At 37.5% G+C, this 21,564-nt stretch overlaps 3 protein-coding genes across 5 annotated transcripts; 1 reads left to right on the top strand and 2 right to left on the bottom strand.

Moving 5' to 3' along the window:
* Positions 1-4,287, top strand: LOC103435175 (uncharacterized). Its single transcript, XM_070822768.1, has 7 exons — positions 1-586; positions 1,243-1,811; positions 1,928-2,001; positions 2,923-2,979; positions 3,068-3,157; positions 3,372-3,548; positions 4,020-4,287. Exons 1-7 carry the CDS (start codon positions 12-14, stop codon positions 4,062-4,064), a joined length of 1,587 nt encoding a protein of 528 aa, XP_070678869.1. The 5' UTR covers positions 1-11; the 3' UTR covers positions 4,065-4,287.
* Positions 4,288-4,803: 516 nt separating this feature from the next.
* On the bottom strand, positions 4,804-13,759 carry LOC103435174 (solanesyl-diphosphate synthase 1, mitochondrial). 3 transcript variants are annotated; one of them, XM_008373568.4, is made up of 12 exons: positions 12,873-13,759; positions 12,682-12,777; positions 12,228-12,308; positions 12,011-12,082; positions 11,576-11,704; positions 11,035-11,121; positions 10,349-10,420; positions 7,194-7,279; positions 6,591-6,723; positions 6,251-6,340; positions 5,684-5,785; positions 4,804-5,387 (listed from the first exon to the last, which is right to left on the bottom strand). In XM_008373568.4, the coding sequence occupies exons 1-12, from the start codon at positions 13,002-13,004 to the stop codon at positions 5,208-5,210; spliced, it is 1,260 nt and encodes a 419-aa protein (XP_008371790.2). In that variant the 5' UTR covers positions 13,005-13,759; the 3' UTR covers positions 4,804-5,207. The 3 variants fall into 3 exon arrangements, with proteins under 3 accessions (XP_008371790.2, XP_028958901.1, XP_070678870.1); XM_029103068.2 differs by having other exon boundaries at positions 12,682-12,803; positions 12,873-13,252; XM_070822769.1 differs by lacking the exons at positions 12,682-12,777; positions 12,873-13,759 and adding an exon at positions 12,439-12,493.
* Positions 13,760-16,650: 2,891 nt separating this feature from the next.
* On the bottom strand, positions 16,651-21,446 carry LOC103435197 (solanesyl diphosphate synthase 3, chloroplastic/mitochondrial-like). The gene is made up of 11 exons (XM_029103069.2): positions 21,192-21,446; positions 20,979-21,059; positions 20,763-20,834; positions 20,245-20,505; positions 20,045-20,131; positions 19,827-19,898; positions 18,838-18,923; positions 18,217-18,349; positions 17,878-17,967; positions 17,420-17,521; positions 16,651-17,115 (listed from the first exon to the last, which is right to left on the bottom strand). The coding sequence occupies exons 1-11, from the start codon at positions 21,195-21,197 to the stop codon at positions 16,918-16,920; spliced, it is 1,188 nt and encodes a 395-aa protein (XP_028958902.1). The 5' UTR covers positions 21,198-21,446; the 3' UTR covers positions 16,651-16,917.
* Between the last annotated feature and the right edge of the window lie 118 nt (positions 21,447-21,564).

The raw sequence follows: 21,564 nt of genomic DNA on the forward strand, positions 1-21,564 counted from the left end.
TATCATATCATATGATCTCTCCTTCCTTCTATTATATAAAACAACACACACAATACTTCTCCAAGTTTCTCCCACTAATCCGTCGGAAAAAGATGGACGAGTCCTGGCGCATGCGAATGGGATTAATGCCGGGACTCCCGCGGCGGCGCTCCGCGGAGCACGTCTCCACTCGATCTGTATTCGCGGCCGCAGCCGCCAAAGACTCCCATATAACGCTTGAACCCGATGACTTCGCGGATGTATTCGGCGGGCCGCCGCGGAGCGTCCTCCCGCGCCAATTCCCCGGGGGCTCGACTTCCTTCTACGAGGAGATCTTCCGGCCGCCGGAGTTCTGCTTTACGGCGGAGAACAGAGACCGAAGCTTGCCTGCGTTTAGGATTCCGTCGAGGAGCGAGCGGTTTTATAGTGATATTTTTGGATCGGACGACGACGGACGCCAGCGGATGTCGAGAGAGCGGTCGAGGCCGAACTCGAAAACGAAGTCAAAGTCAAACTCTTCGTCGGTGCTGAGCTCGGAGGAGCTGAGTCCTCTCCGGCCGGTCATCGGCGATGACGTGGCATTCTCCTCCTTCGCTTCAAAGCTCAGGTAGTTTACTATAGTTACTGTGTCCCTTCGCGGTATGGCCAACCGTTTTTGCCGCTGTTATTTAGCTTGACGCTTATACCCTTAACATTGCTTTATATTTGCGTTCATTCTGCCTTCAATTTGGTTATATTCGAAGGGTATGGAAGCCTTCTGAATTTTCTTTTCAAATATTTTGAGTTTTTTTTCCCATAGTTTCCATTCTAATATTTTGAATTAAATCTTGTGTTTGGCCAAAACATTTGGAATTTAAATATTATTATATTTTTTCCAGAATCATTATTAGTATTTTAATTTAATTTTGCCTTTGTTGATAAAAGTGCTTTAGTGGAAAGCGCTTGGACGTCACCACTAATTGTTTTGTAAAAAGCACTTAGCTTACTCAAAAGGAAAATATTAAAGAGAGTATATTTTCGGGTTATATTTCTGTATTACCTGATCTATTAAGCAATGTGTACTTATTGTGTTAATGAAACTTTACTAATTTTATCGCATTAGATATTAGTTATATGCATCATTTAGTATTCAAAAGTAGTAAAAAATTCCGGCGTTTTTGGCATTACTCAATCAAAATATTAAGATTAGTTTCATCTTTCAAAAAATTTATTAATAAAATTATTGATGAGTTTCTCAACTCAACACATTCTTGATTGCCACAGACCACTAAATGTGCCATGTAGATGGAACTCATCAACCATGAAGCCAACCAAGGAACATCCAAAGAAACAAGGCACGTCAGCTCTGCGTTGCAATCCTCTTTCCTTCACTGAAAACCAAGTTCTGGAGAAATTATATGATGAAAAGTTCAGAAGCTCCAGTAATTTCGGATTCACAAGGAAGGTCTCGTCCCCAGAAACCATGAGTCCTGGACCCAGTTCGTGTCGAAGCGTCAAGCAATTTGTGGATGATCTGGAGCTTCTCTCACCATCTTCAGCAGTCTCTTCGCTCTGCCAAGAACATGAGATTAAATCCGGGATTTGGGATCGGGTTTTGCGAGAGAAAGAAGTGGGAGTATTGGAACAAGAAGAAAAAGAAGAAGATAATAATGACGATGAAGTGATGAGCTCTTATGTGATTGAGATCAATTCTGATCAGCAAAGAGAAGAAGCAGTTGGTATTGAAGAAGCGATTGCATGGGCTAAAGAGAAGTTCCAAACACACAGTAATTCCGAGAAAGAAGGGAGCTTGACGCAACAAGACAATCAGCAGTCTGTTGAAATGGATGAAGGTGATTTTTGTTAGTCTCTAAACTGAACCCAAAACCCGAAACCCTAAACCCTAAACCTTGAAACTTTTATGCATGAGTAATAACTGTACTGTGTGCGTTTGATATGAATCATTTAGGTAGGCCTAATGTGGATTACTCATATCACCAGCAAAGAGATGAACTACTACTTGAAACGACTCCATCTCCAGAGGTAAATTATTTTTGGTAAATTTTGAAGGCATGCAGCCCAAAATATTCTACGTGTGTGTGTGTGTGTATATATATATAGGAAAAATTAGTATCCGGTCCCTAGTTTTTACTGTTCATTGACTAAGACCTTATTAGTTCTTAAATTTTGATTCAAGTCCCTAGCAATAATGTGATAATGAATTTACATGTTTATTATATAATTTTTTTAATATAAAAATTAGTAATTAATTTAGGGTTTAATACTCACACCTCTATTAAACTTCTAATTAATTTTCAATTCAAACATTTCCAAAATAATAAAAAATTAAATTAAATTAAGTTTGTACCTATTAGTTTTTTTTATATATATAAAAAATTCTCAATTTTTTAATCTTAAATGTACCCAGTCATATTATTTTTCAATTTTTTTAAACTTAAATGTACCCATTCTCAAATATATCAATTTGTTATATGTAAAATGTACCCTTTTTTTTTAATATAAAATCCATTCAAATTTTTTAATCCATGTTTAAACTTATATGGGTACATTCATTTTCGTTGATTTGAGAATGTATCCATGTTTTGGTACAATAACTTTTTTTGTTAATTTTGGTTAATGTACCCATACATATATGTATACACACACACACACACACACACACAATATAATAGAGAGTATAATTTTTATTTTATTATTTTTAATCCCATAAATTATGGGTTTTATTTAAAATCTCATTAATATAAACAATTAAAATTTCAATTTTTAATTTTTAATTTAAAAAATATAGTAACTTGCATTATTACATTAATGTCAGGGACCTTAATAAAAAACTAAAAACTAACAAAGTTTCAATCAAAGAATATTGATAGTTAGGGACCGCATCCAAAGTGTCCCATATATATATCATATATCGTCATTTTCCGATATCGACTTGTTTGGCAGGAAGAAGAGGAAATGACAGGGATAGCTGAAGAGGAAAAGAAGCCTTCAGAAAAAGATGTAAGCTTTCTCTTCTTGCATGCATAAATTTTGTACGAATAATTATACCAAAATAAGTTTGAGCAATGCTTTCTCTATATATATACAGATGGAATTGGAGCTCTTGGATGAAGACATAAGGTTATGGTCGGCTGGCAAGGAATCCAACATTCGTATGCTGCTTTCGACACTACACCATGTAAGTAAAAATCTTGAGGTTTACTTCGACGAATACTGCTTGGCTTCTTATCGACAAAGATTTATTTCTCCCTGCATGCAAATACGTAACTTATAGAAAGCACATAAGTTTTTTCATGCGGATCGAATGTGATTGGTCTGCAAGGAGGATCAAGTTCGCATAATTAATGTTACATGGTTTGTTTTGGTTTTGTGTGGTGTTGGCTGGTGATCAGGTTGTATGGCCCAAGAGTGGATGGTATGCAGTTCCCTTGACAAGCCTAATAGAAGGTTCACAGGTGAAGAAAGCGTATCAGAAAGCAAGGCTGTGCCTCCACCCAGACAAACTGCAACAAAGAGGAGCAACACCTGCTCAAAAATATATTGCTGAAACGGCCTTCGCCATCCTCCAGGTAAATAAATGTTTTTGTTATGTATCGGGAATTGTTATTGAGACTACAAAGGAAGTCGTCACACCTTCGTATGTATTTCATGAAAAGCAATAAAGTTCCATTGCATTCCAAATTACTAAACCTTAATGGTTAACAAAGAATTTTGGGTTTTTTTGGAAGTGTTTTTAAAATAATTGGAAAGCAATAAAGTTCCATTGCATTCCAAATTACTAAACCTTAATGGTTAACAAAGAATTTTGGGTTTTTTTGGAAGTGTTTTTAAAATAATTAAAAACGCTTTAAGAGAATAGTGCTTCTTTCAGGAAGCATTTTAAGTGTTTTTCCAAGATTTACTTGCGTTTTACTAAGAATTAGTTCCAAAAGCATTTTTACCAAAAACGATTTCAATCATTTTAAAAGCATTTTGAAAAGAAGTTATGAATTAATTAACTCCAATGATTCTGACAAGTAATTGATGATGTGGAATTGTAGGATGCATGGGCCGTGTTTATCTCCCAAGATGTATTCATTACTTAGTGGATGTGTGAATTATTCTTGCCTTTTGAACTCATTTTTTTGACTCCAAGGTTGCAAGTGAAGAATAAGCATATGAACAACTTTGTAAGATAGCTCGGCTAGTATTCTTGTGGAAATATGTACATTAGTTTGTTTGATAAACTACGCTTGGTTTTTTTTATCTGTATATTTATTTTTGAGTGTTGAAACAAAAATTTTGGAATATAATTTTGAATCCTGAACAGTCCCTTTGTATCTGTATATTTTATTTTCGAGTGTAGAAACAAAAAATTTGGAATATAATTTTGAATCCTAATCGGCCCCTTTTGACTTTCATTCAAACTCCAGTCTGTAACAGCGGTTCAGACATGTTGAGAAAATCGCACATCTATTCAATTTTCTTCAACTGCTGACGGTTGTATATAACTACACACAAATCCCCCTGTATGGAGGAATGAGCTATTTGACATGAGTACACTGCTACTGACGCATACACATGCTTAGTGGTAGTTGGCCGACAGGTATGTTACTCCGTTTGTGTAAGCACTGGTTTGATACTGAGGTACTTTTATAATAAGTAGGTATAAAAAATAGCTGAGCTCAAAAAAATATTTGGTAAACACTTAAAAACAACTTATTTTCACAGTTTTGGATGAAAAAAAACTGACGACATAAAGCAGCAAAAATGAACTTATTCTCACAGCACAGTAGAAATAGTTTTTTTCCAAAGCATAGCAATACCAAACCAGCCCTAACACCATTTTCTCACGAAGCCGACGGATAAAATTTAGAACTTGAATGCAAACAGTACAAGCATCCTCCGAACAGCCGAAATCAGAGATGAAAGTCACTGCTAGCTTCACTTTTGAAGCCAAGCGAATACGATCCAATTACATCATTTGACCAGAATCCGGCGGAGTTATGCGTGGTATGATACCACTGCTATCCCTAATTACTCCAGAGTTTAATGTACACAATGACGGATGTGTGTCAAAATTTTACTACACGAAATGTAGTCTACGGGAAATTTTTTGGAAAAGAAAACGAAATGGTTGAAAGAATATGATGAAGAAAATGGACTCGTCCCTCGTATTATAGGGACAATGAAGTTCAATAACTGAACTTCAACACATTATTATGTCAATATGGTGCAGATATTCTCCATCATTTGGTTCTTGTAATGACTACCTGGGTGAGATCTAGGAGTGCCCTCCTCGATTTTCTGACATTCTTGTCTTTGCTCTCGGGCAGAGATTCGATTGCCGCTGCGGCAAGGTTTGCATGTTTTGTGGCTAGCTCCCTTGTCCTATGTATTCCACGGCTCCTACCTAGGTAGTCGAGAGCCTGTAGAAATAGACCATGAAAACCAATAACAAGAATTGAATCTAATAAAACTGAGATGACTGCATTAAACTATTTATATTCACTTAAAAACCGTTTCTATTTTCTGTTTTTCACCTCTCGTTAATGAAATTTCATGAACAATATTCATTAGAGTTGGACATTTAATGAGAGGCGAAAAATATAAAACAGAAACATTTTTCAAAGCTGGATGGCAGAAACGGGTTTAGACGGGAGTTTTCTTTGAAACAATGCCTAAGTAGCCCAGACCAGCATTTAATGAAACATTGCAAACTTACAAGTTCAATATTTGCAGGGTTGTTATCAAGGCCCTGTTCAACAACCATACGCAACTGAGGAAACTCTTCCATGGCAAACAATATTGGAGCAGTTACGATGCCCTACAAAACGATTATATGGTTTCAAAAAATTATGACAATAACCAAAAAAGTAAGAGGGCTCTTAATCATGAAAGTTGAAAACATAGCAGCATGGGATCAGAACAGTTGAGGATTTCTCTTAATTTACTAATTGAAAAGTGAGACTAAACAGAGAAATGCTGGCCATGAACTACATAATTTCATAAGGTCAAGCTTACAATACTTGCATTTTTTTTCATGGCAAATGCAAGCAAGCTTGTTGAGCATGCCAATATGGAAAGAAACAAAAGAATGAAAAATCGAAAATTGAATACTGTTATAGGAAATTTTGAGCAACAAAACCAACTTTAAGGCTGACAGACACAGATAATACTCTCACTTTAAGCTACCAAACTCAGCCATGAGATGCACCTAGATCAGTAACGGACAAGAGACAAATCTCATGTGTTCAAACATAGAAATATCCCATTACCAACCAACACTTACATGGCGGATGTCAGATAAAGAGCCCTTTCCAAGTGAAGCTGATGTGCCCATAAAATCAAGAACGTCATCTATTAATTGAAATGCCAATCCCTGAGGAAAAAAAAAAATTAGTCAGCTTGATACACATGCAAGCACATTGACTCATCAATCCATACATGCATGTAAAAAAACCATCAGAAAGTGTCCATTGTTTGAGCTCTATATAATTCTTGTTATCATTATTTTTATTTCTCTATATGTGCTTCTGTTTGGAACCTGACTATTAAACTCATAAAAATATCTTAGAATTAAGCTTGCTCGTCAAGAATATTAGACAAAAGAATTCCAAGAGTTTACGAACCAGATTTTTTCCATACTCATAAGCCAACATAGCAACTTCGGTTGTATGCCCAGCAAGAACGGCAATTGCTTTGCAACTATTTGAAATCAATGATGCAGTCTTGTAATAAGTCTTTTGTATATAATATTCCATGCTGCAATGAATACCAAATTCTATCATAATTAGAAAACCTTAAATCTTAAAGAAACCCTAATCAAGATATCAAATAACAAAAAAACTGTGCGCTTATGTACATAATATCAACAATGATTTGCTCAAACTCAACTAATTGAAGCTTTTGAAAATGGAAGATTGAGTACTTTGAGTATGAGTTATGCATGCGTAATTTGTTTCTCACACTTCCGCTCTCTTTTCACTACAACACATTTCGTTGTAAGTTGTAACAACCCCCAACTTATTTCTTCTCTATATAATCACCAATTCCCATCCCTACATGGCATTATTAAAGAAATACTTTATGTAAAAAAAGAGCTATAAAGACGAGCCCTACTATATACAAGACGAGACAAGCCAAATCCCAACCTAATATATACTTTTATAACATAGTAGTTTACTACCTAAAAAAAAATGTACACATATGACAGAAGCAACATAGCAGTGTACCTACAACGTTGATCAGATGTGGTAGTGATTTGCATGGTTTCACCTGTCACAAGATGCTCAACAACCGTTGACATTAATGATACAACCTACAAATGCACAAAAATGATGCAAAAACATGTTAAAACAACTAAAGTGAACGCACATCCTTCTGTCTGTGATACTTGGGAATATAACTATGAATAGGTATGGGATCCACTGTTGTACTTTTATGTGCAAACGGAAGCAAACTCTAACAAAGTACCAATATCAACGTCGTAGGTGAAAACTAAAACAATCTCAAACTAACACGAGATTTACGTGGTTCGGCGTAAAGCCTACGTCCACGAGCGAAGCACGGCAAAGAATTTCACTAAACAAACGGAGATTACAAAAGAGTGTTTAAACTTTCACAACCCAAATCCCACAAATTACAAACCCTAAACCAAACGAGTAGAGAACTCAAACAAATGGAGAAGATTCTCAAAAATTGCTCTCTAACTCACAAACTCACAAATTGACTCTCACCAAATTGCCACACGAATGAGCCACACTAAATACACTAACCCTAAGGTCCTATTTATAGTGCATAGGACTTAGGTTACAATAAGAATCCTAATAGGAAGTAAATCCAAATCCTAATCAAATAGGTGATTAACAAAATCTCTCCACCAAGGAAACCAACTAAGAAGTCAAAATCCAAACCTAAACCCAAATAGGACACCAAAACCAAATAGGTAACACAAACCTAATTCTTTGCATCATCCTAATTTTGAGCCGTAAAAACCTAACAATCTCCATCTCGGCGAGAAATTAGCAAACTTCCTAATTTGGGATATCAAAATACAAACACAAACGTGCACCAAATTCTTTTGAAATTGATCTCCACCTAGAATAAAAAAAATCCAGAAATCTTCAAACTTGAAATTTCCTCCAACGCCTTCTCCAACAAATTCCATTACAGAAGCTAACAAATATGAAACAAAATCCAAGCAAAAGCTTGAACATATGAACAAAAAGTGCGAATTGCACTCCACCCAAAGAGCTTGAGTACCAAGCTCCATCTCCTCACATAACCTTTAGAGGAGTTCAGAACAATGATCTTCTGCAATGTTTGCATCAACACTAGCAAAAGACTTATCAAACGGCTCCTTTTTGCCCTTGAGTTTAGGGCAATCTACTTTCCAATGACCTTCCTTATAACAATAGCTACAAGTGTTCTTTCCAAGTTTGCCCCTTTCCTTATTTCTTCTTTGAACTACCAAAGCTCCATTTTGTGTGTCAGACACTTTATTCTTTAGCTCTTTAGAATTCAAACCGACTTTAAAATCTTTCAAACTAAGACTTTCTCTACCAAATAGCATGGTATCGACAAAGTGTTCATATGAAGGAGATAAAGAACACAACAAAGATATTGCATAATCCTCATCACTAATTTGGTTGTCCACACTTTTCAAATCCATCATAAGTTTATTGAATTCATCAACATGCTTATGAATTGACGTACCTTCATCCATACGAAGAGTATGCAAACTTTTCTTCAAATACAACTGTTTAGCAAGGGATTTGGTCATATACAAGCTCTCCAATTTTATCCACAACTCCGGTGCAAATTTTATGCTACCAACTTCACGCAAGACTCATTTGATAAAGTTAGCAAGATTGCTCCAAGTGCCTGCTCCATAACGTCTTCTTTTTCTTCATCAGTCCACGAATTCGGCAAAGCCTTCACACCCTTTAGCATTTTCAAAAGCCCTTGTTGAACTAACAAAGCACGCATCTTCAATTGCCAAATACCAAAGTCATTGCCGTCGAACTTTTCAATATCAACTTTCACCGATAACACAAAAGGCTTCATAGTGACTGCCAAGCAAAGCCCAAGCCGAAACCTGGCTTTTATACCACTGGTTGTACTTTTATGTGCAAACGGAAGCAAACTCTAACAAAGTACCAATATCAACGTCGTAGGTGAAAACTAAAACAATCTCAAACTAACACAAGAGATTTACGTGGTTCGGCATAAAACCTACATCCACGAGCAAAGCACGGCAAGGAATTTCACTAAACAAACGGAGATTACAAAAGAGTGTTTAAACTCTCACAACCCAAATCCCACAAATTACAAACCCTAAATCAAACAAGTAGAGAACTCAAACAAACGGAGAAGATTCTCCCAAATTGCTCTCTGACTCACAAACTCACAAATTGACTCTCACCAAATTGCCACACGAAAGAGCCACACTAAATACACTAACCCTAAGGTCCTATTTATAGTGCATAAGACTTAGGTTACAATAAGAATCCTAATAAGAAGTAAATCCAAATCCTAATCAAATAGGCTATTAACAAAATCTCTCCACCAAGGAAACCAACTAAGAAGTCAAAATCCAAACTCAAACCCAAATAGGACACCAAAACCAAATAGGTAACACAAACCTAATTCTTTGCATCATCCTAATTTTGAGCCTTAAAAACCCAACATCCACGTCCTGACTTGCTAAAATTTCAGGCAGATCACCTTCATACTTCACTGATGGATGATGATGGTGATGATTGTCGTGTTTGGTGATTGAAAAAATTGATTCGGTAGTTTATCCACAAGAGTAAAAGTGCACAAGAAGGAAGGGGGAGGCAAAAACAAAATTAACTGACTTGCTTGACAAGATAAGGAGCTGGCACATTTGATTGAATAAAATCTATCAGGGATTTTGCTCTCTTGTATTACTTGGTTGGCCTTAAGATGCCTTATTTTTGCTCCGTCATCCTTCATAGTAGCATACATGACATGGAACATTGCAATGTGCTAAAAGTAATAAGTAGGGGCTTCGATGTGGACCCAGAAGATAGTATGGACCCTGGTAATATACCATTGCAAAGGGAACCCCAAATCCCTGTCAAGAAGGGACTTACAACACTCCCTCCCCATCCCCACCCCTCTGACCCCACCAAAGAAACTTTCTAGTCAAGATGCATTAAATATAATTAACACACTTTTGATATGAGGATGAAATACAACTACTCTAATAGGGTGCCAGCACAGCATATCAAATATGTGGACTTTTGTGGCCAAGTCTCTCACATCCCTAATACTATAAACAAGATGAGCCAGAAAGCATGAAATATAGCCCCACGTGTTATTGCTCATCTCAGTACACTAGTGCATAATAATTCATCCGTACCTCTGTGTTTCTCAAGGAGGCAAGTGCGACACAGGCTCGGGAAAGCAGAAAATCCCCCGCTAAAACAGCTAACTGCATTCAATAATGGAAAGACGAGTAACTATCATATCATATTTCATAACTCTGTATGTTCCCAATGCAGAATCATTATTAATAACTGAAATAAAAAATGGGAAAATTTGATATGGTACGGCACTCCATCTCACATTCTATTAAAATGTTCAATACTTGACAAGAATTAATATCATTCAGCGGGAGGGGTATCAGCAGCAGCCATGTACGGTAACTATCTGCATAGGGTGGAAAGTAATGAACAAATGATTTAGCCACCCTTCCCCAGTCCCTTTTAGGCATCAAAATAAGCTCTAATGGGAACATATCATTTTGTCTCATGTTGCCTAAACATAGGGGTTAGTAGGAAACACACCGTTCCTCCACGTTCTAAGCCTTTATTGTATTAATTGTTTGATTTTCATCCAACGACTAGAACATGATACATGCCTTGTTTAAATGCTTAATGTGATGCATATGGAAACTCTCTGAAAATCCAACAAACACATTCGTCCCTATACTTTTGATTGAAATATAAATGACTTCTGTAGAGATAAGAAGAGAAGCATCAAAATAAATTATATTCTTATAAGCAAAAAGGCAATTTGACCAATTTAAAGGAACCAAAAGCACACCTTATTTCCCATTATACAATTTAATGTACCAACACCACGCCTTGTGTCTGCATCATCCAATACATCATCATGTAGAAGGCTTGCCACCTGACAAATGAAAATAATTACGTTAGAAGCTTTTTCAGGCTTCAAGTCCTGAGAGAAATATCATATCCTCAATGTCACAATTTACTCATGAAGCATTACAAGACAAATTTCATTCCTATCAAGTGTAACTAGATTCTTAATAGAAATTTACTGATTAAGTTAATAATATTACTGTAGATAAGTTGCAGGGGTGGAAAGGTAAGATAATACATGTAATGCTTATGCCACAAATTTTGGAGGAAAAGGGAGTTATAATTCAAGCAAGTGCACCTCAGAGAGAATTTTACAAAGCCATTAAAAAACAGTTTTGGAACGACACGAATAAATTGGTCTAGGGAATCCCTACAGGCAATGAATGTTATTAGTACATTAGAAATGATATTTTTCCAATAATGTGTAGCATATAATAAAATAAAGTGATAGCAACAAAATCATTAAGAATGATATAACTAACATGAATCATCTCTGTGACTTCTGCTATACATTGTTGCCTTGCGCGTAGCTCTGTTGACAAAGCCACTCGCAGTTCTGTAGGAGGTTCAGGTACAGTGATATTCAAAGCGGTTGACATCAACAATAAGACCTGCATATAGAAATAATAGAATAAATCTACTGAGCAACTTTTAACCTTGACGACAATCGTAATTCTTGAAAATATAAGGTTGGAATGACGAGTTATATATATATATATATATATATATATATATATATATATATATATATCTATATATATTCCACTGACTTCTCCTAACAGCATATGTGCAAATATTGAATTTAGAGACAGAAGGCAAATTACTAAATGATATATACAAGAAAATATCCAGTATACAACATCTTTGCGAAACAGAGAAAGTGAACTAATGAATTGGATTAGTACTATTTATATTACCGTGGGACGAAACCTCTTTCCTTCCACTCCCATTTTAAAGAAGTACTCAGCAGCGGAGGCAAGCTTAGGGACCTGGGAATAGAAAACAAATCTGATCTATGATAATATGATATAACATTTGAATCTTACGAGACCATTAGGATCCAATCTCAGTTTCCAACATGTATGTCCTCAGAGTAATATCAAATAAATCCAAGGAGATAGAAAATAGATATACCTCAGCAACTACCATTGCCCGCAACCTGTTAGCAATAATCGACAGCTCATCGGAAACAAGCGAGAATGGGTCAAGCGGTTCCTGCAAAGCAGTATGTAAGCACATTATAGAGGTGGACAAACAAAATTATCTATTACAAAAGAAAACTAAAGTCCCTAAGAGAAGGGTACATGAAATTTGAGCCTTGACAATGACGACAAGTTAAACTTACTCCATCTTTGCATTTGTGCCATAAGCAACAATAAACAACTCGTACATTTTGATCCAGAGGCTGATCTCACATAAACAAACTACTTAAAACTTTTGCACAATCAACCAGGATTGAACTTTAAAAACAAACGAACACTCGGGTAACTCGAAATTTTCGTGCTTTCATGCATTTGCCATTGAAATATCAAATGGGCATGTGGGAAAACAAAAAAATAACCAAAATGTGAATACCCAAAAACCTCACCTCAACTATGGAGCTGCTTTGATGGTGAATTTGGTGCCTGGAACCATGGAAAACCGGCGGCAATCCCCACGAAATAAATTCCCCGCAACCCATAATCTACCAACACACAACCAATCAAAACCCTGAAACATAACATAATACAAACACAATCACAAAACCTTCAATCTCAGAGATTTATAGAGCAAAATTACCTTCTGGGTCGAATCATTCAGCGATTGAGAGTAAGTGCGGGCGGCGACGAACTGTTGCGGGTCCCTTCGATGGGAAAGCAAACACCGACACAACCCATTGAAGCTGCTTCTTTGAATCCGAGAAAATAACATACTTTTTCCTTTGCTTCTCTCTCAATAAAATTGATAGCGATTTAAAGGAACGAACTTTAACACAGAGAGAGAGATTCAGAGTGGGTTTTGGGAGGTTGGGAGAGGAGGGTCAAAGTAGAAGAAGAAGAAGGAACCGACTCAGAGAGGAGAGGATGGGGGTTATGTGTAGGCGCCACAGCCATGTTGTCCCTCTCTAAAGAAGTAAGGAAAATGACGAAATGACGACGGCCAAACGCAGAGGCAGCCATGTATTAAAAACGCGCACTTTCGCTTTCTAATTGCTACTTAAGGGTTTGGTCATACATAATTGCTAAATAATTGAATATTTCTCTAGAGGTTTTAAGTGCTAATTCAGCAAAAATTGCAATTATTTTGAAGGGATTCTATTAGGGTTTAAGGAAAGGGGTTATGGAAGGGTTGTTTACATAAATAGAAACTGTTGGTACCATATATTGGGCATCGTCTTTGGGCCTCATCCCAAAACCCAAGACAAATGTAAAAGAGGAGGGAGCCCTTATACTATAAAATTGACTCTCTCTCACCCTCATGAGGGGACTCACATCCAGAGGAAGACAAAGGGCTCACCTTCACTAAGGAAACTAGAGAGACTCACACTCAACCCTCACAATCCAAACAGAGGGCAATACCCTCTTAACCAAACATAGAGCAAAATGGCAAGGGTTGCATCCACATGGAGCTCTCTTGCCAATCTATTGTAATCCATACATACATAATCAACATCAGTGTGGACGTAGCCCAAACATTGGAGTGAACCACGATACATCTTTGTGTTTTTGTGCGTTTGTGTGATTCACGGCCAGATTTACGTTGGTCCAAGATCCTCCGGATTTTGTGCATCAACATTTGGTGCCATTTGTGGGAATCGACACGAAAAGTTATGTCGGTTCTCTTTCATTTTTTCATCTCACCACCGTGAGACCTCACCACACTCCACCGTGAATCTGCAGAAACCTAAGAACCAAACACCTACACAAACACTGCAAAACCCATACACTCTTCCTCCTACTCCTTTCTGATTCAATTATTCATCCTCCATTTCAACTAAATAGCCTAAATGATTACTTGAAAATCCAAACATACCCATATCCATCTCGTTGTTCTCTGTCTCTGTCTATATATATATATATATATACAGGGAGTTTAAGGGGAGGGATCCCCATTTTTTCAAAAAAAATGGGGACACGCTCCCCACCGTTAGATTGACTTTAATGAAATTGTGTGGTTGAGATTAAAACACAGGCCATAGAATCTCAACCACAGGATTTCATTTAATTCAAATCCAACGGTGGGGAGCGTGTCCCCATTTTTTTGAAAAAATTGGGATCCCTCCCCTTAAGCAATTCCTATATATATATATATATATATATATATATATATAAACTCACACGTCCCATCTCTCTGGTCCTCTTTTTTTTTTTTCTTCTGAAATGAGGTGAACCCCATCGTACCGACGTCGTAACCTTACGTCCGGGAGATCATCATTGGCGTATCTGACGGTCTTACTATGCCGTTTGCTCTCGCTGCGGGACTGTCCGGCACCAATGCCACGTCATCTATCGTCCTCACTGCTGGCATCGCCGAAGTCACAACCGGTGCTATCTCCATGGGACTCGACGGATATCTGGCGGCAAAAAGTGAATCGGATCACTACATAAAGGAGTTGAGGAGAGAACAAGAAGAAATCATAAAACTTCCACTCTCTCTCTCCCTCACCCTCGCGCTCATCAGGTTACTCTCCTTCGTAGTCTCCGTTGAGCTCTTGCTCGCCGTCGCTCGGGTCTCGTGCTCCCTACCAACTCTGATCGAAGCTGCCACCGCTGAACACAGATCTGGAGGGAAAGGGAACTTTTCCACCTGTCGTCGAAGCATTTCATCAGAAGATCCGATAAGCTGATAGCATTCTCTTTGCCTCACCTGAATACAATTACTTCGTCTCAACCACCTACCCCCATTGTCTGAGTGGCGTCCCTTCATCTCCCAATTGAACTGCCTACTCAACTCTGAACTGAGAAACTGTGGAGCTCTGGTTTCTGAAGGAAAGAGATGGCAACTAAGGGAAGTACCGGTATAAGCATAAAGCAATTGATTATATTAGCTCTCTGCAAACACTTCTCTTTCAATCCTAAATCGGTGCCTGAAAACATCGCTGGCGAAGAAGTCACGAGCTTGTACTCAACAGTACTGAAATAAGCCAAAAACGGCGCCGCAACACCAGTGAACGATGAGGCGGGGAATTGGGTGAGATATGCTCTACAAATTCCCAGTACATTCTTCTATGATAGGTCTTTCAAACACAAATAGGCTCATGAAATCGAATAAATTGAATGATGAAACTGCTTGGAAACTTGCTCTCCAGAAAGCTCAGTGCTCTCTGCAGCACCAAGCCGTAAGAAGATGCCCACCAACAATGAAACTTTCATCATGAAAGGGAGTGCATGTTCTCAGCCCACTTTCTGAAAAAGCCACAGGAAAACCATGAAGAAGATAAGTTTTCTATTATTAATTCTATTATTATTATTCATATTGCTTACCATTTACTGAATCCTTCAGTATTATTAAAAACACTATTTCCTATTACATGCTAAATGCCTATCCTTATTATGGTTACATCAGTGGTCACATGCGCATGTTTGATGCTATGGTGGACACCACCTATTATTCTATAGAGGATTTCAATTTCTTTGGGATCTCTGTGGTTGTCCCCGAGACTGGCTGGCCATCTGCCAAAAGAAAAAAATAAAGGGAGCTTTACTTTTCCTTTTCAGTAGACATCGTTTTCATCATTTATTTAATATGTTATTGATATATGTTATGATGAAAGTAACCTTTATTATTTAAACGTATGATGAAACATTCATCATGAAGGGACAAACAACACACTATCCCAGAATAGCCCCATCAAGGAAAATATAATATATATTGTTGATGCACAAAATCGGTGAGGACTTTGGTACAACAAAAAGTGTCAAGTTTGTGACCTTCGCTAGATTGCTCCGGTCACTAGTGTGGATAAGTAAGTAAATGGATAGGGACATGGAAGCAAACACAAGATGTACGTGGTTCACCCAGATTGGCTACGTCCACAGAGTAGAGGAGTTCTCATTAATTGTGAAGGGTTACACAAGTACATAGGTTCAAGCTCTCCTTTAGTAAGTACTAGTGAATGATGTAGTACAAATGACATTAGGAAATATTGTGAGAGAATGATCTCTATTTATAGAAGAGAGTTTCTAGTTTCATTCTAACATTGACACATGTCGTGTTGTGATTGACTTCTGATGTTGACACGTGTCGCGCTATGATTGGCTTCCGATGTTGACACGTGTCGCACTGTAATTGGCCTCCTGGTTGGAGGGAAACTCTTATGGGTCCTTGACGGTATAACGTTGACCGGTGCTCAGTAGTTTCGGGATTGGTCAAGTATGGTACAAACAAAGTTGATAGATTCTTTATCAAGGAAAAATCAGAAGGAAAAATAATTGAAGTATCGTCAATTAGAACGGAGGATCTGTTGGCAGATATTCTCACGAAAGTTGTTTCAAGTCATAAGTTTTCAAGTTTCTTAGACAAGTTGGGCATGAGTGACATATATGCACCAACTTGAGGGAGAATGTTGACAAATCAGTGAGATATCAATCGGAACAAATCCCTAATTATTTGTGTACTTAGCTTTTTATGTATTTACCTAGTTAGGAAGTCAACTCCAATTTCTATGGAGTTGATTGTGCATATTAACTGTGTATATTTCTCCTTCATGTATCAATGAAATACACAATTATTCCATTCAAGCATTCTCTTCTTACCACGGGTGGATGAAAATCTAAAAGGAAACAATTCCCGCACACAATTTTTTTCCCATGCACGCCCATTTTTATTTCTGGCTTTGGATGAATCAAGAAGGGGCGTCCCTTTTCTTGGTTCCTGTAATGACTACCTGGGTGAGATGTACGAGTGCCCTCCTCGATTTTCTGACATTCTCGTCTTCGCTCTTGGGCAGAGATTTGATTGCTGCTGCGGCAAGGTTTGCATGTTTTGTGGCTAGCTCCCTTGTCCTATGTATTCCACGGCTCCTACCGAGGTAGTTGAGAGCCTGTAGAAATATACCATGAAAACCAATAATAATAATTGAATCTAATAAAACTGTGACAACCGCATTAAACTATTTATATTCACTAAAAAGAAAAAAACTGTTTCTACTTTCTGTTGTTCACCTCTCGTTGATGAAATTTCATGAACAATATAATATTGGTTAGAGTCGGACATTTAGTGAGAGGCGAAAAGTAGAAAACAGAAACATTTTCTAAAGATGACAGAAACAGGTTTAGACGGGCATTTTCTTTGAAACAATGCCAAAGTGGCCCAGACCGGCACTTGATGAAACAATACAAACTTACGAGTTCAATATTTGCAGGGTTGTTATCAAGGCATTGTTCAACAACTGTACGCAACTGAGGAAACTCTTCCATGGCAAACAATATTGGAGCAGTTACAATGCCCTACAAAACGATTATATGGTTGCAAAAAATTATGAGGAATGAAAGTTGAAAACATAGCGGCATGGGATTAGAATAGTTGAGGATCTCTCTCAATTTACAATGCAAGCAAGCTTGTTGAGCATGCCAATATGGAAAGAAAAGAAATAATGAAAAATCAAAAAAAGAATACTGTTATAGCAAATTAGAGCAACCAAAACCAACTTTAAGGCTGACAAGACCCAGATAATACTCTCACTTTAAGCTACCAAACTCAGCCATGAGGTGCACCTAGCTATGATACTCTCACTTTAAGCTACCAAACTCAGCCATGAGATGCACCTAGCTCAGTAACGATCCCTTTATCAATCAACACTTACATGGCGGATGTCAGATAAAGATGCCTTTCCAAGTGAAGCTGATGTGCCCGTAAAATCAAGGAGATCATCTATTAATTGAAATGCCAGTCCCTGAGAGAAAAAAATTAGTCAGCTTGATACACACGCACGGACATCGACCCATCAATCCATACATGCATGTAAAAAACCATCAGAAAGTATCCATTGTTTGAGCGCTAGCAGGAAAGTCATATAATTATTGTTATCATTATTTTTTCTTTCTCTATGTGTGCTTCTGTTTGGAACATGAATATTAAACATCTTAGAATTAAGCGTGCTCGTCAAGAATATTAGACAAAAGAATTCCAAGAGTTTACGAACCAGATTTTTTCCATATTCATAAGCCAACGCAGCAACTTCGGTTGTATGCCCAGCTAGAACGGCAATTGATTTGCAACTATTTGAAATCAGTGATGCAGTCTTGTAATAAGTCTTTTGCATATAATATTCCATGCTACAATGAATACCAAATTTTCTCATAATTAGAAAAACTTAAATCTTAAGGAAACCCGAAAGAAGACATCATACGGAAAAAAAAAGTGTGCAAATACATAACATCAACAATGATTTGCTCACACTCAACTAATTGAAGCTTTTGAAAATGGAAGATTGAGAATTTCGTGTGTGAGTTATGCATGCCTAGTTTGTTTCTCACACTTCTGCTCTCTTTCACGACAACAGACTTCGTTGCAAGTTGTGTAACTACCCCCAACTTGTTTCTTCTCTATATAATCCGCTTCTCATCCTACGTAGCATTATTCAAGAAATACTTATATTTTGAAATGAGCTATAAAGATGAGCCCTACTATATACAAGCCAAGGCAAGACAATCCACATCCCAACCTAATAATGCCACGCCTATAGCTATGCTTTTATAACATAGTAGTTTACTTCCTCAAACAAAAAATGTACACATATGACAGAAGCAGCAGAGCAGTATACCTAAAACGTTGATCAGATTTGGTAGTCATTTGCATGGTTTCACCAGTCACAAGATGCTCAACAACCGTTGACATTAATGATACAACCTACAAATGCACAAAAATGATGCAAAAACATGTTAAAACAACTTGAGTGAACCCACATTCTACTGTTTGTGATACTTGGGATCACAACTATGAATAGGTATGGGAACCATGTCCTGACTTGCTGAAATTTCAGGCAGATCACTTTTATACTTCACTGGTGGATGATAATGGTGATGATTGTGTCAGAGTGTAAGTGCACAAGAAGGAAGGGGGAGGCAAAAACAAAATTAACTGACTTGCTTGACAAGATAAGGAGCTGGAAATTTTGATCGAATAAAATATATCAGGGGTTTTGCTTTCTCCTATTTGGCCTTAAGGTACTTTATTTTTGCTCCGTCATCCTTCATAGTAGCTTACATGACATGGAACATTGAAATGTGCTAAAAGTAATAAGCAGAGCTTCGAGGTGGACCCAGAAGATAGTATGGACCCTGGTAATACACCATTACAAAACCCCAAATCCCTGTTAAGGGACTTAGAACACTTCCAGTGTAGGAAGATCCCTTGGGCAATAGGCAACTCAATCCTTTTAAATGAACAATAACTGTTTAAATGCATATTCACCTTTAAACTGAATAACCCAAACAATTCATATTAAAATATTAGTATTTTTTTTATTTTATAAAATAGTAAAAGAGAATTTTATTTTTAATTTCGGATAATAATAATAAAAGATTGGTTAAAAGTATTTGAAAATATTGAAATGTAATTTTTTTATAATTTCTATAATTCTTTAATAATTTAAATTGTGGATAATGTCATGATGACATCACATAAGCAAGGTGCTGGGCTAGACGATTATTGCTTAACTTCTCCATCAGGTTTGCCCTGGGTCCAATTGCCGAGGGGGCTGCAGTGCTATTGCTCATCTCAGTACACTAGTGCATAGTAATTCATCCATACCTCTGTGTTTCTCAAGGAGGCAAGTGCGACACAGGCTCGGGAAAGCACAAAATCCCCTGCTAAAACAGCCAACTGCATTCAACGATAGAAAGAAGAGTAACTATCATATAATACAAAACCCTTTCCTAACTCTGTATGTTCCCAGTGCAGAATCATTATTAATAACGGAAAGAAAACAAGGGAAAAAATTGACCAATTTAAAGGAACCAAAAGCACACCTTATTTCCCATTACACAATTTACTGAACCAACACCACGCCTTGTGTCTGCATCATCCAATACATCATCGTGTAAAAGGCTTGCCACCTGATTGGCAATGAACGTTATTAGTACATTAGAAATGATAGTTTTCTAATATTCTGTAGTACATAATAAAATAAAGCGATAGCAACAAGATCATTAGCAAAGATATAACTAACATGAAACATCTCTGTGATTTCTGCTATTCGTTGTTGCCTTGCGCGTAGCTCTGTTGACAAAGCCTCTTGCAGTTCCGTAGGAGGTTCAGGTACAGTGGTATGCCTTGCGCGTAGCTCTGTTGACAAGGCCTCTTGCAGTTCCGTAGGAGGTTCAGGTACAGTGATATGCATTGCGCGTAGCTCTGTTGACAAAGCCTCTTGCAGCTCCGTAGGAGGTTCAGGTACAGTGATATTCAACGCGGTTGACATCAGCAATAAGACCTGCATGTAGAATAAACCTATTGAGCAACTTCTAACCTTGACGACAATCACAATTCTAGAAAATATAAGGTTGGGATGACGAGTGCGCATATTCGACACGGAGCAATAATCTTCACCCACATATCTATTCCACTGAATTCTTCTAACAACAGGATACACAAATATTGAATTCATAGAGGGAAGGTAAGAAAATATCCAGTATACATCATCTTGATATTCTGTGAAATAATGAATTGAATTAGTACTATTTATATTACCGTGGAACGAAACCTCTTTCCTTCCACTCCCGTTTTAAAGAAGTACTCGGCAGCGGAGGAAAGCTTAGGGACCTGGGAATAAAAAACAAATCTGATCTGTGATCATATCATATAACATTTGAATCTTACAAAACCATTAGGGTTAAATCTCCGTTCTAACACGTACGTCCTTAGAGTAATATGAATTAAATCCAAGAAGACAGAAAATAGATATACCTCAGAAACTACCATCGCCCGCAACCTGTTAGCAATAATCGACAGCTCATCGGAAACAAGTGAGAATGGGTCGAGCAGTTCCTGCAAAGCAGTATGTAAGCACATTAGTAGAGGTGGACAAACAAAATTATCTATTACAAAAGAAAACTGAAGTCCCTAAGAGAAGGGTACATGAAATATTGAGCCGTGACAATGACGACAAGTTAAACTTACTCCCATCTCTGCTTTTGTGCCGCAAGCAACAATAAAACCGATAGTGATTTAAAGAGACGAACTTTAAGAGAGCGAAGATTCAGAGTGGGTTTTGGGGGGTTGGGAGAGGAGGGTCAATGTGGAGGAAGAAGAAGAAGAAGAAGAAGAAGAGCGGGTAAGAGAGGACAGAGTGCGGGGGTTATGTATAAGCGCCACAGCCATGTGCTCTCTCTAAACAAGCAAGCAAATGACGAATTGACGACGGCCAAACGCAGACCCAGGCATGCAAGAAGCATGCAAAAAAGCGCGCACCTTCGCTCTCTAATTGCTACTCAGCAAAGATAAGTAGTTAGATCATTTAATTCACACCGTCGGGAAGAAAGAAGATTTAAAT

This window comes from Malus domestica, chromosome 05 (genome assembly GCF_042453785.1).
Source record: "Malus domestica chromosome 05, GDT2T_hap1".
In the NCBI taxonomy this organism is placed as follows: Eukaryota; Viridiplantae; Streptophyta; class Magnoliopsida; order Rosales; family Rosaceae; genus Malus; species Malus domestica.

Excerpts from the sequence above, each read along its gene's own strand:
- LOC103435174 (XM_008373568.4), bottom strand. The coding sequence starts at position 13,004 with ATGTTATTTTCTCGGATTCAAAGAAGCAGCTTCAATGGGTTGTGTCGG. Across the intron at positions 11,122-11,575 it reads AAGTCACAGAGATGATTCAT|GTGGCAAGCCTTCTACATGA; the intron begins GTTAGTTATATC and ends TTCATTTGTCAG. Across the intron at positions 6,341-6,590 it reads ATGAGTATGGAAAAAATCTG|GGATTGGCATTTCAATTAAT; the intron begins GTTCGTAAACTC and ends TTTTTTCCTCAG.
- LOC103435197 (XM_029103069.2), bottom strand. Across the intron at positions 17,968-18,216 it reads ATGAATATGGAAAAAATCTG|GGACTGGCATTTCAATTAAT; the intron begins GTTCGTAAACTC and ends TTTTTCTCTCAG. Across the intron at positions 17,522-17,877 it reads CTTTATCTGACATCCGCCAT|GGCATTGTAACTGCTCCAAT; the intron begins GTAAGTGTTGAT and ends ATCGTTTTGTAG.
- LOC103435175 (XM_070822768.1), top strand. The coding sequence starts at position 12 with ATGATCTCTCCTTCCTTCTATTATATAAAACAACACACACAATACTTC. Across the intron at positions 587-1,242 it reads TCCTTCGCTTCAAAGCTCAG|ACCACTAAATGTGCCATGTA; the intron begins GTAGTTTACTAT and ends TGATTGCCACAG. Across the intron at positions 3,158-3,371 it reads TGCTTTCGACACTACACCAT|GTTGTATGGCCCAAGAGTGG; the intron begins GTAAGTAAAAAT and ends GCTGGTGATCAG.